Source organism: Enhydra lutris, unplaced genomic scaffold (genome assembly GCF_002288905.1).
Source record: "Enhydra lutris kenyoni isolate GAN:26980312 unplaced genomic scaffold, ASM228890v2 scaffoldscaffold85, whole genome shotgun sequence".
Classification (NCBI taxonomy): Eukaryota; Metazoa; Chordata; class Mammalia; order Carnivora; family Mustelidae; genus Enhydra; species Enhydra lutris.
In genome coordinates, this window is record NW_019154169.1 from 4,619,405 (window position 1) to 4,635,388 (window position 15,984).

The window sequence follows — 15,984 nt, forward strand, 5'->3', positions numbered from 1 at the left end:
CCACGCTCCGTGCCTCCCCAAAGGTTTCCCACCCACCAAGACCTGCCGGTGCTCTCCCGCCCTCCTCCCCCCAGCGGGTGGGTGGAGGCCACTAACCCGCCTCTCACCCCTGCCCCCCATCGCCCTCAGCGTCTCCCCCTCCTGCTCCCACCGCGGGCTCTGAAGCCAGGAAACCCGAGAGGAAATGACTGAGCCCGTCTCGGTCCCCGCCCGCCAGCTCTCCCCTGGCCACACCCTCCGCCGGGACTCAGCCACCGCCGCTGCCCTCTGTCCACGAGGCTGCCGGCTTGGGACCCCCGGCTCTGACGTAAGTCTCTCCTCCGATCCGCCTGCGCCCGCCTCCCCTCTGCTCAGGGGCCGGGCTCAGGTGCCTGGAGGACTGCTCTTTTCGTGCCTCTCTGCCCCCTACTCATGCTCCAGTCTCCGCGCCTGCTCTTCAGGCACTACGGTGGGCGGCGGGCTCCCTGTGGGCCTCAGTCTCCCCAGCTCTCTGCCATCCCTCTCCCGCAGGGTCTCCAAGAGGTGCCCAGCATCCTGCTCTATTGTCCCTGAGGCGGTGAGGCCCCTAACACCAGCTCACTTTTTCCTTTGAGATCGGGAGCACATTACTCATTCTTCCTCTTTCCCCTCCTTGCTGACTCCTAGCCTCTGGGGACAGCCCCGGAGGGAGGCACGGGGCCCCCTGATCTACTTCTGTGCCTTGTAGGCTCAGCCTTGGTGGGGTAAGTTCTTCTCTGCCCCAGGGGTGTCCCGGTGTGGTGGCTGTTACTGGAAGCCCCTTTTGGTCTGATGCTTCTTGTTTTCTTTGGGGGCCTGCAGATGGAAGAAGGGGGTGGTTGCTGGGGGCCTCCCTCCACTTCTAGAACCCTCCTTCTCCTTGAAGCCCTGGCAGGGTGGGGGTCCTTGAAGCCAGAGGTGCTTCCTCTGGGTAAAGAAGGGGCTGCAAGATCCCCACGGGACCGGCATGTGTGTGTGTGGGGGGGGGTCTGCCTAGTGACATCATGGCTGACTCCAGCTCCCGCTCACCCCATAGATGTCTCCCTCTGGTCGCCTGTGCCTCCTCACCATCGTTGGCCTGATTCTCCCCACCAGAGGTAAGGCTGAGCCCTTGTCCCCACTCTGTCCCAGAGTGCCCCACCTTGAGTACACTGGTGGGGGGTGGGCGGGCGCCCAGTGGATTTCGATGGCCTGCCCTGTGTCTCCACCCTCCTACCGAGGCAGCACCAGGAAGTGGGGGCTTGGTGGAGGGGACCGGGGTTACACCCTCTTTGGACACTTCGCACCTGGGTGGCCGCTTCCAGTGAGTCTGGCCAGAGCCTGTCCCGCTGAGCATCTTCATTTCACCTCCAAGAAGAACTCACTGAGTTTGGTTTGGCTGGGAGACTGGTGTCAGTTTTCTACTGAGCAGCCAGGAACCCTAGGCTCCCAGCAAAGCCACTCCTTGGACAGCCGGGTGATACACGATTAGGCAAAGGGGGTGAGCTGGGGCCAGTCCAAGAGTTAGAACTGTCTCAGTCCTCCCTGAGGAGGGTTTCTAGAAGACAGTACTCATGGTGGGCACTTGCAGGTGCTTTCTACATGGCATGTGGTGCCTAGGGCAACTCATTTCAACTTAAACTCTACCCTGTTATGCATACGGTCATGCCCATTTTATGGATGAGGAGACCGAGGCTCAGGAAAGGCAAGTGTTGTGTGCCAGAGGCTAGTGAGCAGTGAGGCTGGGATACAACCATCTTTCTTGCTCCCAGAATCTGGGTCATAAGCTGCCCCATTTGTCTTTGTTAAAATGGTTTTCATGTATTCTTTCAGTCATTCACCAGTGTTCACTGAGCAGCTACTGTGTGCCAGGCTTTAATCTATGCATGGGGGAAGCAGCATCACATAAAACAGGAGCTCACATTCTAGCTGGGAAAGACAGGCAATAAACAATCCATCAGCAAACTATATGGCATGCTAGAAGGTGGTAAGTGCTATGGAGAAAAGAGGAGCAGAGTAATGAGGACTGTTTAGACGGGGTGGCCCCAGAAGACCTCGCTAGAAGGTGATATTTGGGCAGACACTCAAAGGACATGAGGGAATGAGCCAAGCAGGCATCTGGGGGATGAGTGTTGTCCAGTGAGTGCAAGTAACAGCGGGCAGGCCAAGTGGCTGGGCTGGGGTGAGCAAGGGCAGGGTGGGAAGAGGAGAGGTGAGAGGGGTGACAGGGGACCAGATGGAGGGGAGAGGGGGAGGGCCCAGGCCCCACAAGTCCTTTGGCTTGTATTAGGAGCAAGGAGAGGGCTCTGCACAAGCAAGACCTTGACCTGCCTCAGGGGTTGACGGGCCCCTCTGGTTGCCAGTGGGAGCAGACTGCAGGGGGCAGGGATGAAGGCAGGGAGCCCGGGGGCGGGGGTGGGTATCCAGGCCAGAGAGTGTGAGGCTGGGCCAGGGCGGGAGCAGTGGCTGTATCCAGTTCTGGCTGCATATCAGGGAGTGGGGGAGACCCTTTCCTCTGCCGTGTCCTTTCACCCTGTCTGTAGCCCTGAGAAGCAGATTCAGGTAGTATGCCGTCTTTGCAGATGAGACAGCTGAGGTTCAGAGAGAGGACTTCACCCTCTCCAGGTCACATAGGAAGGAAGTCGCTGGAAACAGAATTTGAGACCACAGCCCTGGCTAACTTTAGGACCTGGGCCCACGAGGCTAAAACACCTCTTCTTTCCCACAAGGATGGGCAAGGGAGAGGGGCTGGAGAAGGAGTGCTGGGCATCAGCATTTCTTAAAACACTTCCAGGACCATGGATGGATACCACTATTCAAATGTCCGTTTGTCTGTCTGCTGCTCCACCAGTATGTCCTGAGCTACTGCCCACAGCTTCAGAGGGGAGGGCAAGGTGGAATTTTGGTGAGAGAAGTGGGGCCAGAGGCTCCTCTCTGACTCCTTGCTCTTGGTTTCCCAGGACAGATATCGAAGGAGGCCACATTTTTTTCTCCAGCAGACCCAAACAGATCAAACGCTCGTGCTCTGACACCAGCCCCAGGTGAGGAAAGAGAGATAGATCTGTCAAGATCCTGTCACTGCAAATAACAGCCACAAAAATCTCAAGCTCTGACCGCTCAGGAATTTTGGCTTTGTGCAATCGGAAAGTCTGGTGATAGGCCTTCAGGCATGGCTGGGTCTAGGTGCTCAAATGATGCTATCAGGAACCTGTCTCGATCTCTCGGTTCTATCTTTTCTGATTTGGCGGGACGATCCTTTTATGGGGTCAAGACGGCCCCTAGAGACCTGAGGCTTCCATCCGTCCTGTTAGGAAGCCGGAGGAAAACGGGTTTCCCCTTCCCCAATTCAGCAAAATTCCCACAACTGAGCATCCCTGACCAGGCTCAGGTGACAAGTCCAGCCATGATGATCATTGTGGCCACAGGCCAAAGCTGATTGGCCAGACCCCAGTCTCATGTTCCAACCCCAATAAGATTGTTGCCAGCCTCACTGAATGAAGTGGACCCAGACTCAGGGAATGGTGGTTCATAAGGAAAGTTCCAGGGGCTCTTTCCAGAGGTGGATGAGTTCTGAGTAGGGGCATGTGAATCTGTGGGAGGGGAAGGCTGAGGCAGGGCAGGTGTGGGCGAGGCCGTTGGTGCGTTAGCAGATGGTTCGGTTAATTAAGTCATTTCAATTTTATCAAAATTGAGCGGCTACAGAAATCCCCCTGTTCCTCTACCCATGGACCTTCTCCACATCTTCTCTCTCTTCTTTCCCTGTTTCTGGACTCCAGATGCAGACCTAGAACCCCAGCCCACCCCTCAGATAACCCCGCAGACTGGTGGTGAGTGGAGGAGGGGGCGGGACCGTGGGCCTGGGATGGACGCCTCTCCTTCTTTCTCTCCTACATGACACTCCGGGTCCTTGGTTACTCATTTTGGTCCCCCAGCTCTGAACCCTCGTCTTACTTTGTGGTGGGACAACCAGTCACCCACCTCTGCTTCTTTAGAAACAAATCCTTTGAAATCGTGAAAAAGAATATGCATACTGAAAAATACAAAACCCATAAACATAGAACTAAAGCAGATTACTCTAAATCGATCCCCTGCATAACCGGCACCCAGCTCAAGGATCAGAGCTTTGCAAACACCCCGGCAACTCCCCAGGGGCCAAAGCCATTCCTTCCTTCCTTTAATCTCTGTATCTTTTGCCTTTTTTGAGTTTTCAAGAGAGTTTTGAATTGTTTCTGGGAGTATCATTCAAAAAGTTCTCCCCGATTTTCTCCATGAATATTTAATGATACCATAGTACATGCTTGGAAGTAGATACAGATATTATAGGTGGGATGAAATCCCATGGTCCATCCCCCATTCTGTTCTCTCCCCGCCATCTCCGAGAGGCCCCCACTGCTGGCGCTGGTTGGGGAGTAGACCCCCAGAGATGTTGGACCACAGGGGGATTGCCTGCAGAAAATATCTTGACTGGGGAGCGTGTTCCTGTGAGCTGGTCGTTTGCAAAATGATCGTTGTTCTGCAACTTGCTATTTCCCCCCATGCAACGGTATGTTTAGAAGCTCTCCCCACATTCCTGTATGAACTACTGGTCTTGTTCTTTTGCACTGCTGTCTGGTACTCCGCTTGGATGTCTGCGCGTGGTTAAGGAAAACTTGCACGTTTTGTGAACATCTCAGTCTTCTCTCCTACACCCAGCAACGCGATAGGCAACCTCGTTCCCTCCTCCTTAAGCAAACCCCGTCAGCGCTTATGTTATATTGGTCATGGTTCTATCTGACCTGCGTTCACTCGCTCAATCCTCACCCAAACCTTCTGAGATAGAACAGCCTTCCTTTACAGGCAAGGAAACAGAGGCTCAGAATAACTCACTCAAGGTGTCACAACAAGTCAGGGACTGAGGTGGGACTGGGGGTCCCGGATCTCGGTGTTTACCCACAATGCTATGGGACAAAGAACATGAACACCGACATGTGTTTTCAAAGCCTCTTGGGAAGTGGCTGTGCAGATTCGCCCTCTCGCCAGACACAGGCCAGTGTCCCCCTTTCCCACCCGCACCGTGACACCTGCAACGGGACCGTCCCTGATTTTTGCCAACCAGAGGAGGGGGAGAGGGCCCTCTGATGTTTTATGGATCCGCAAGCCCCTGTTTCACTCGTTGTTCACCCTTCCCTCACTCATCTGACCTGAGTAGGAACAACACAAGAGCAGGAGGAGGAGATCCAGACCCCGAAAGTGGAGGAGACCCAGTCCCAGCAACCGATGGGAGTGCACCCGCCCCTAACCACAGATCCGAGGACAGGCAAGACCGGCCCAGAAGGTACGGCCTGGGACTAGAAAGGCAACATACAAATTTTGTTTAATTCTCTATCTGGGTCAACAGTTTCCCAAGTACATTTCTCAGAGCACCCGTTTGGGGAATTGTTCATACATTTTCAAAAAACTCTGTTTTGATTTGCGGTCAAAGGTATTTGGGAAACTCTGAGTTAAACACATTTCTTTTTGGCGGGACTTCTTGGAGTCCTATTAAGACTCATTTGCAGCAAGCATCCCCTACAGGAGCTTGTTGTACATGGTGTTTTCCAAACCTGATGGACTTTTTTTTTTTCAGGTTCCTTTATAGGGCTGGCACCTGGAAATGGGGATGTAGATGTTTCCTTTGTGTACCTCTTCATGTTAGAGCAGCAGTTTTTCACTTGCAAAATACTGCAAACGCAACTAAAAGTAAAATAGATTTATTGGCTATATGTGTTCTGTAAAGTCCCAATATAGGATTTCAGGAACAGCTGGATCTAGGTGCTCAAGGACTGTCATCATAACTGACTTGCTCTCTCTTTCTCAGCTCTGTTGTCTATGTTCTTAAGTTCTCAAGTTTCTCTTCCCCTCTTGGTGGCAAATATAGTCCTATAGTTCTATTTAGGTCATAAACCCAGCAGATAGAGCACATCTCTTTCTCATCGGTAGCCCAAGGCATAGAATTGACACTCACTGGCCCAGCTGGGGTCACACGCCCACATATGGCCAAAGGGAGCCAGGGAAATGGATTGCTCTGACTGCTTAGGCCCGAGACTTGTGCCCACTCTGGGGCTGGAGAGCAGGGTCACCCCTGTTTGCACTGCATAGACCAGAGTCAGGGAAGAAGTAGTTCCCCTCAGGAGCAGTGAGTCAGTTAACAGGCATGGGAAAGGACGCTGAGCTGAGGGGAAGCCAGCAGGTGGTCTCCCATTCCTGTGTGACCCATATTTGAAGAGCAGCCCCATCTGGAAGGTACTGTAGCTTGGACCATTCCCAGGCTGACATGCATGCACAGTTGTGCAGACTGGGCACTGCACAAAAGCATCACCTCCAAGGCCATGTCATTCCCTTTGTGGATTTTTATAATCATTGTAGTTTTCCAGGGATGGCAGTGAAGCATCTGATTCTGACAGAGCCTATCTATTAAAGCAGTTTTACCACGGATGGAAATAAAATGTCTTAGAGAAGAGAACTATTCTATTTTCCACCAAAATGGAGGTGCGGGGATGTGTAGTGACTGTGTCCACTCTTCCCAATGGAGAAAACATTCTCACATCTCTAGATTCACTTGCTGTGAGTCCGTGTTGACCCAAGTTACTCTGTGTTATGATATCATGTTCCTGAATATGCGTGAGAGAAATTCAGCTGGGCTGAGGGGGTCATGAAATCAAGCGGTTAAAAGGCACCTTAGAGCCTTGGCTCACCAGAGCCCTCCTCCCAGGGAAGAAGGAGCTTGGGTCACATGCTCCCCCTTGTGGTCTGTGTTACAAGAGAACCAGATGGACTGGGGAAAGCGGGAGCAGGCCCTCCCACCCCAAAGAAAGGGGAAGCTGCTCCTAGGAGGAGAGCCAGCTCTAGGGTGACAGCAACAGCGGAGTTTGCTCTGTGCCAGGCACTGTGCTAAGCTTTCCCATGTTCACTCATTCAGTGCTCACGGCCACCCTGCGTGGTAGGAACTGTCAAAACCTCATTTTACAGGTAGGCAAGCTGGGGCTTAGAGAGGCTACTCTGCTAGCCCCGTGCCACACAGCCCAAAGCTGCAGAACCAGAATGTGAGCCCAGGCTCTCTAGGACCAGTGTGCCTGAGCCCCGCACAGCACACAGTCCTTTACGTTCTCTGTGGTTTCCGTGTGTCTGTCCTTGCTGCCAGTCTGGCTTGAGCCTTCCCTTGGCCAAGGCTTTCCCGAACATCTCGTGATCCTTGCCTGTCGGTTCATACTTAAGAAATGAGGTGGTGAGGCACCTGGTGGGCTCAGTCTGTTAAGCGGCTGCCTTGGGCTCAGGTCATGATCCCAGGAAGGGAAGTCATCGTGCCTTGTCTCCTCCACAACTCACTTCTGCCCTCTGCCACCTTCTAGCCACACCCTCGGCTGAACCCAGTAAAGGAACAACACTCTCCAAGAGGCAGTCTCCAGGCAAAGGCGGCAGGCTAGACCCTATCCTCGGGCCGACTGGTCAGTAACTCCCTTCCCAGACTGGAAACAGGAAATTTCCTATTCCCTGTGTATTTCTAGCACCTGGAACCATGCCCAGCACGAAATAGTCCTCTGTAAACATGAGTTCAAGGCTGGAAGGGGGTGGTTATAAGGTAGGTGTCCAATAAATGTCTGGATAGACAAACGAATCCATGAATGATTGCCCAGTGCAAACCACCGTGACGCTCAGTGGCTTAAAATAACAACCATTTATGTAGCTCCCAAGGTTGCAGTTTGGAAATTTCATCTGGGCTCAGTTGAGGGGCTCTTCTGGTCTCAGCTGGACTTACTCATGCTTCTGAGATCAATTTAGGGGTCAGGAAGGGAGCTCTGTTTCAGGGATACCTTGATCCATCCCTTTGTGGTCTTATCTTCCACTTCCTGCCCAGCCAGCCCCACTGAAGGGGTAGAAATGATTGGTCACATAGAGAGTTCATTCATTCATTCATTCATTCATTCAAAACACATTGAAAAGCACCTGCTGTGTTCTAGGTATCAGAGAGACAGCAGTGAATGAAGCCGACAAAAATCTCTTCCCTCGGGAAATCTCTTCCCCATTTTTGTGGGGGATAGAGACAATAAATAAGAGTTATAAGAATTATGTATCAGGTGGCTTAAAGCTGCTATCAAGAGAAATAAAGTAGCATTACAGGCAGAGGTGACTGGAGTATTTTCCATAAAGGGCCGGGGAGACCTCCCTGAGAAGGAGCTGAGGGGGAGTCATGTGGATGTCTGGGCAGGGGCGTTGCAGGTAGAGGCAGCAGCCAGTGCAAAGGCCCTGAGGTGAGAGGGGCCTTGTCCAGCCGCCAGTGGGGTGGCCATCGAGGTGAGCGCTGGAATGAGGAGCTGAGGTAGAGAAGGGGTGGGAGCCATGTGGTGCGTTGTATGAGGCTTTGGTTCTAAGTATCCCAAGGCTGAGACCCGGGTCCTCCTCCCTCCCTCCCTACCGTCTCCGTCATTCACTGCTTCACTCCACAATTTTTGTTGAACACTGACTTGCTCCCTGTCTGTCCCCCCAGGTTCCAGTGAGGACAACCCCTTCTCCTATGGTAAGTTACCCATGGGAGGAGTGGGAAGAGGCAGGGAGGGAGGCCCCTCTTGTCCTACTCCACTTTTCTCTCTGCAGATGAATACACTCTCCGGAAGCGGGGGCTGCTGGTCGCAGCTGTGCTATTCATCACTGGCATTGTCATCCTCACGAGTAAGACTCAGGGCTGGGGGAGGCCCCAAGCCTGGGAGGGAGGAGGCTTCAGCTTGGACTTTGACTCAGGGGATCAGTTCTTGAAGCCCCTCCTCCCTGGGGCAGAGTTGTTTTAAACAGGACGTATTAGCTACATGTCTGGAGAAACCACACTGGAAGAAGTCAATGGCTTAAAATGATCACCATTGACTTAGCCCAAACATGCCCTTTGGAGATGTAGGCTGAGCTCAGCTGGGTGGTTCTTCTGGTGGCAGCAGGATGGCACAGCAACGGGGAGGGGCAGCCGTGTCCCCACAGCCTGGAGAGGTGACAGGAGGGAGTGTTGGTGCCAGGGACTAGTGGGAGACAGAACTGTAGACAGGGCCACTGGCTTGGGTCGTGGCTCCATGGCTCCAGGGAGAGGTTTCCAGCCCCTGCATGCCCCTGCCCTCCAGCCCACCAGGAGGGAGCAGAGGGGGAAGGGATCTGAAACCCAAACCTCTCTCTCTGGCCACAGCCTCCCAACCAGGGCTGTTAGGAGACGAGGGGCCAACGGGATGCAGTCTCTTGGGGGTTGGGGACAGCATTGCATGGAGCCCAGCATTGTATAGGGAATGGGGGCAGAGAGAGAACAATGAGCAGAAAAATGAATTTTTAAAATGCTGCAGATGAACTAAAACACACAGCCCACCCGTTCGCAAGCTCTGCGTGAAGCCATATAGCTTACATCAAGTGTTATTGCCTCTCTTGCCCAACTTCCCCATCAGGAAAATGCACACAGCCACATCCTTTTCTGTCTGAGGTGGGAGGCAGAACACTAGCAGTGGTGAGAAGAGATGGCGGGTGCCTCCTGCCCCCCACCGAGTCCAGGACTCGAGAAACGCTGTCTCTGCCATTTGTTGATCCTGACCTTGTGCTGGAGCCTGTCCTCACCCCTCTCCTCCCACCACCCCCCACCCAGACCACTGTGGGAAGAGTGAAGCTCAGAGAACTAGGGGTGTGCCCAAGGTCATGCAGCACCTGAAAATCAGGGAAGGACTGGACCCAGGTCTGTGTGAGGGCAGAGCCTGAAAGTTAGCTCTGGGGCCGGCAGTGGTTCCAGTGACAGTCATCTGTGGGTACCTACTCTGTGCCTATGCTGTGCCCGGTCCCCGCCCTTGGGGAGCCCACATCCAGTGGGGGGATGACAGTAAACAGGTGAGTGCATTAGTGAGCAGAGTGGACATTGCCAGAAGGAAAAAAAAGCAGAATAACAAGCCAGGAGGGATGGGGAGAGACACTCCCTCTAAAGAGATAAAGTCAGAACTGATTCTTGATGATGAGAAAGACAATTTAAAAAACAGGTAAAGGGAGCAGCAAGTTCAAAGCAGCAGTTAGCTGAGCATGTTGCAGTAACCACAGGAAGAGGCTGGGGTGGCTGGGGCTGTGTGAGCCTGGCGGGGAGTAGAAAGAGGTGAGGAGGCAAAGGTGGCAGCTGGAGACTTGTCTTCTGGAATCCGCCCCCTCATTCACTTTGGTCTGGCCCCCCGACCTCCACTGTTGTCCACTAAGCCCACCTGTCTCCTTCTACCTCAGGGCCTTTGCACTGGCTATTTCCTCTGCCTGGAACACCCTTCCTCTAGATGTCCACGTGGCTCTCCCCCCACCTCTTTCAATGTGCTCAAATGTCACCTGCTCAGTGAGGCCCCTCCAGTCAACGCTGTGAGGGTGGCCCCGGCCCCTGGGCCTCCCTGCCTCCCTCCTGGCTTTAGTTTTCTTCTGAGCCCACGTCACCATCTGATATCACTGTCCATACACTTGACTTAGTCATTTTGCTCATTGTCGGTCTCCCCAACTAGAAAGTTAGCTCTCCCGGGGCAGGGATTTTATTCATTCCTATCCCCAGCTGTGCTCCCGGTGCCAAGATCAGAGCCTGGCACATAGTAGGTGCGCAGTAAATATTTGCTGAATGAACGAATCACACACAAGCTCAGAGGGGTTTTCAAGCTCCTCTGTGTGTGTGGGAGGCTGCTTGCTTGGGGCCCTCGCACTCGCTCTTTTCCTGTGTGCCCCTCATCTCTGGCTCAGGGTTGCCCTGGAGCTTCCTGAGGGACAGGGTCAGCAGGCCTTGAGCCCTAGCACCCAGAGCACACGCGATAATCACTGTTGTTCCAACACAAGACTGAACCCTTTTCTTCACCCACAGGTGGCAAGTGTAGGCGGTTACCCCAATTATGCCGGAATCGTAACAGGTGAGACCATTGGAAGTAGGAGCCGGCAACTGAATCGCTGGGCACCCCAAGATTGAGTCCCCACCGGCTCACCGTGCCCAGCCACCTCCCTCCCCTCGCGAAGCCTACAGAATAGTCAATAAAGCCCAGCCTGAGAGGGAAGACCCGGATGGAGCCAGAGCCGGGGCTGATGGCCCAAGGCCCCTCCCCTCCCCACCCTGCCCACCCAGAGGGCTGCCTGGCTCCCTGGGCACTGCTCCCCAAGTTACCTGTTGTGTTCAGATGAAAAGTAAAGCACTGTGGTCCTTGCCCATGGCCTCTGATCATTCATGACTGGGGAGCGGAAGAAAGCAGCTGGGACTGGGGATGGGTCCCCCGAGGAGTGAAGGAAGGGGATCACAGACTCAAAAGCCAAGGCAGGGAACCCAGAGCACACAGCCTGGCTGGTGTGAGGCAGCAGGGACGGGAGGGTAGGCCATGGGGACTCTGGCTGGTGGGAGCATCAGTACTGGATTGGGCCCACAGCAGTTCAAGACCCCAGCCTGGCGTCTGGATGTGAGCTCACCCCTCACCTTGGTAGGAAACTGGCCAAGTGCAAATGGAGGTCCCAGGCCCACAGGGACCTACTTTTCTTTACACTCCAGATCCCTCATCACTGTGAAGGGCCTCGCACACCAGTGTGGACTCCCCAGCCTGCCCATCCGAACTCTATCCACACCCCCCACTACAAATGACTGCCTCTGGGCTACCTCTTGGTGGAGGGGGAGGCCCATCAAGAAGGCCACACAGGCCCTGGAGGGGGAGGGCTCAAAGCCATTTGGGCAGGGAATTCCAGGGTCCTGGGGACCCCGAGCAGGGTCAAGAAAGGCGCAGGCTCTGGTGGGCACATCCTGAAGGCCCTGGAGAGAGGCTCCACTGATTAAGGCTGGAGTAGGCCCTCTGCAGCGTGGGGCCCAGGACAAAGGTCACTCCCCTGGTGTACAGGCCATCACGACAAAGTACAGAGACCAGGTCCTGTCCTCGGGGGCTTGCATAACAAGAGTTCACAGACCTCGGGTCACAACCTCTTCATGGATTATGAAACCAGTTTCATGGGCTGGGAATAGCATAAAAAAGTAATAAAATAGAAAAGTAACAAAATAGAAAAAAAAGAAACTAAAGTAGAAAAAACAGATAAAATAGAAAAGTAATAAAACAGAAAAGAAAAACATCAGAGTACACTCCAAATAATCTGACTCTTTATATACTCTTCTCTTGGTTTCGGCTTGGGTCGTGATCTCAGGGTCCTGGGATCAAGCCCTGCATCAGGCTCCACGCCCAGCATGGAGCCTGCTTGAGGTTCTTTCCTCCTCCCTCTCCCTCCCCCTCTGCTCCTCCCCTGGCTTGCACTCACTCTCCTGTCTCTGTCTCTCAAATAAAAAATAAATGGGATAAATCCCTTGAAAACAAACATGTATTATATGTGATATGTATCATATGGACATGTGTGATATATACTATGTATATGCATAGACATATTACATGGGATACAAGTATATTATATTTGTGATGTATGTAGTATGATATATACGTATGGGGGGGTTCTAAAAATATTTTTGATTGACATCTACCAGCTGCTAATCGGAGGCCTAACCCATCGGCGGGGGGGGAGGTCATTCATGTGTATATTACACACACATACACACACACACACGCGTGAGTGGATACAAACTGTGGCATATGCTGAGAAGGAATACGGCTCACCACGAAACACAGCAGCAACAAGGAAGACTCACAGAAGCATTAGCCTGAGTGAAAGGAGCCGGGTACCAAAGCTCGCGGGTACTTTCACTCCTAATACTACCACTTATATGAAGTTCTGGAGTAAGCAATAATGATAATAATAAACTGATAAACAGAAGTGTTTCCCTGAGTTCTATGAGCCGTTCCAGCAAATAATCAAATCCAAGGTGAGGGAACCATGGAAACCCCCAATTTGTAGTCACATTTGACAGAAGCTGTGGGTAACCTGGGACCTACGATCCATGGGTGTCAGAAGGGGTGGGGGAGGGGCAGTCTCATGGGACCCATCCATTCCCTTCTGGGCTCTGCATTCACTCTGGTGCATGTCAGAAATGAACTGAATTGTAGGACGACCAACTGGGGTCACGGGGAATTGCTTGGTGTGGTGATCTTGTGAGTGTCAACAAGCAGCACACAGGAGTGGAGGCAAATTTTTCTCCAGAGTCAGGTTCTGGAAATCATCTGCAAAGTCTTAGCCTAGAGCCCACTCCACCAGGCTTTCCAAAAAGCTTGTCAGCTCCTCATTCCCTATATCAGGCTGAAAAGTGACAGGAATAATTTCAAAATCTCAGTGGCTTACAATGGCAAGGGTGTGTTCGTAGTCATACCTCGTGCTTATCATAGGTCGCCTGGGAGCGATGATGTGACCTAAGCTGATGGAGAAGCCACCATTGGAAACATCTCTGGTTACCAGTGACACAAAGAAGAGAGAAGAAGGTCACACCGCTGGCTCTTGTAGTCTTTGCCAGAAGGGACATGTGTGCATGTCCTGCTCACATTTCATTGGCCAGAGCAAGTCACACAGCCAAGTTTGCGTTCAAGAAGGTAGGAAACTACAATCTTCTTATAGTGAGGGAACTGGGTAATGCGACAAAGGAAAGTTATTATCTCACACACCAAGAATTCTGGAAGCAGAAACCATGTTCAATGTCAAGAGCCATAAGTCAGGAACAACAGTGGTTTCAACAAGGTGATTTATTTCTCCCTCACAAAACAGAACTATGAAGTGTGTAGTCCGAGACTGGAGAAGGGGTTCATTGGTGTCATAAGGGACAAGGCTCCTACTGACCTACCACTCTGCCATCCTTAGCATGTGGCTCTAAACCTCGTGATCACAAAACGGCTGCAGGAGCCTTAACCATCATGTCATGTTCTAGAGGAAAAAAAGCAAGAAGAAAAGAAAAAGGTGTGGAGGGGAAGACACCATTAGGTGAGCTTCGTCCTTTTAAAAGGGGATCCCAGGATCCCCTCCCAAAGACTTCTGCTTACTTCCGATTGGCCACTTCTATCTGCTAAAAGAAATTGGGAAATGTGGTCTTTTAGCTGAGTCCATGACACTCTGACTACCATCACGGAAAACAATAGCCCCAAGGAATGCGTGGACATGGTGGGGAGGATGGTGAGCTTCTCCCAAGTTAAGGATGGGGACTCAAGCTATTTTTATTCAAATATGAAAGGAAAAGGTAATTCCTAAGACTGGAGTCTGTGGAGACCTCCAGGGGACAGAACACTGACTCTCAGACTTGGAAAAGACATCCAGAAATCTCTCCAGCAAGGCCCCCAGTGCTCTCCAAAGGCTGTCCATCTGCTGCCCCAACCCCTTCTGGCACAAGACCCCTTTTTCTGTTGTGGTGTCTAAACTGCAGCTCCTCCCCCGCTCTTACATCAGGGGAGAGATGGCTTGCCAAGACTTAATGGAATGGCTCTCGGAATGCAGCCAGACTCCCGAGTACAATATTGACAAGATTCTTGTTCTAGAAGAATTAAGGCCACATCACACTCACTGGAAGGAATCTGCTTTCTTCACATGGAACTACCTCGTGCCTTTTGGGGCTCTTGGGAGGGACTTTCAAGGCTTGCTTCAGTGAGGTGTTGCTTTTAGGGAGGTGGGTGAGTCTGTGAGCTCCTGCCTGTGGGGAGATTAAACAGCCTTGGAAACACCCCGTGAGGTGGCTCTGGGATGTGTCCACTTGGCTAGGTGAAATGACATTTCCCAGCATTCCCCTCCCTGTACGCTTCTGGTTAAGGTGGGACGCAAGAGACGTTCTCATGGGGGATGGCGGGGTCGAGGTTGGAGCCGTGGCCATCTTGTGGCTTCCACTAGCTGCCGTTTATCTGCGACGACTCACCTCGTTGGTAGAAGGCAAGAGCCAGGCCTGCCTCTGTTCCCACCTACCCCCTCTTTTAGCTCCTCCAACCCCTGCACCAGCTGTGTGCCTAGCCCTGCGATGGGGGGCCCTGGCTTCTGCAGGACACGTACCACCACGGTCACAGGCAACTGGTTCTCTGATCTAATCAGATTTAAAGGCATTAATGATCCTGTTTCCCGTGGCAAAGGAGACACTGATAGCCCATGGCACAAAGTGGCAAAGCAGTTACTCAGATCAGTACCGATAACTGCCTGTATCAGTAGCGAGGCTCCGGGGACCAAGTGTTTGCTTCCATAGGATGTTTTAGTAAAAATAAGGTGGTTAATGAGTTGGCTGGTTGCCTCTAAGAGTACTGGAAAACGTGAGGAAAGAAAATGGGGAGCTCAGAGCTTTATATCCCCAGCCTAAGAGCTGTCCGAGGGACTCGAACGTTTCTGTGGCTGTGGGGAGAGAAACTTATTTCCTGCAGAGAGAGGGCCCAGAGTTCTGAAAACATGCTCAAAGTGAAATCCTGTGAGCAGCCGACATTTACAATTCCCATCCAACTTCCAACCTTACACGGTCCTTTGGTTAATGCTAGGGCACTGAATGGGAAGGAACAGGAGCCCAAAAAGTGGGTTTGGGTTATATGGGCAGATTTTAACAAGGCTGTCACATCTCCTTTGCCCATCGAGTGAGTCTGCACCTGTCTGGGGAGGATGGTCTCCTCTTGCTTGAAGGAACTGGAATGGCCTTTCCTCAAGCAGCGCCCTTTGTAGGAGCTGGTGATGCTCCTAAGAACTTTTCTTGCCTCTAAGACCTGTAGCCAGACTCAAGTCTCAACAGAACCCAAAGGACGAGGAGCAAAATAGGTACTGTGAGGAGATCCCCAGAACAATTGCCAATTTCCATCCACAGAAAACTGCAGAACGTGCGTAGAAATGGGTCTTTGGTGTGCTGAACCAAGGTAGGGGCAGAATATAAAATTGGATCAGGCCAAATGTATTGATTTGGTTCATGAAAACAGAGATTCTAGCTTCGATGCTCGAACATAAGGGTCCAAGAATACCTCTGATGGTTTGCTTGGTTGTTTGACGGACCTGTGTACCCGAAGGTGGCCTGTCCTAGGTTAAAATGTCAGAGGTTCCTTGGTGGACCCGCAGAGTCCGAGTCAGCAAGCCTTGTCTGTAAAAGACCAGATAGGATATATTTTAGGGTTTATA

At 52.4% G+C, this 15,984-nt stretch overlaps 1 protein-coding gene across 1 annotated transcript; it reads left to right on the top strand.

Moving 5' to 3' along the window:
- Positions 1-169: 169 nt before the first annotated feature.
- LOC111161486 (FXYD domain containing ion transport regulator 5) lies at positions 170-11,153 on the top strand. The gene is made up of 9 exons (XM_022525182.1): positions 170-307; positions 1,034-1,094; positions 2,937-3,017; positions 3,753-3,803; positions 5,165-5,290; positions 7,344-7,439; positions 8,480-8,509; positions 8,587-8,661; positions 10,826-11,153. The coding sequence occupies exons 1-9, from the start codon at positions 185-187 to the stop codon at positions 10,873-10,875; spliced, it is 693 nt and encodes a 230-aa protein (XP_022380890.1). The 5' UTR covers positions 170-184; the 3' UTR covers positions 10,876-11,153.
- Positions 11,154-15,984: the final 4,831 nt, after the last annotated feature.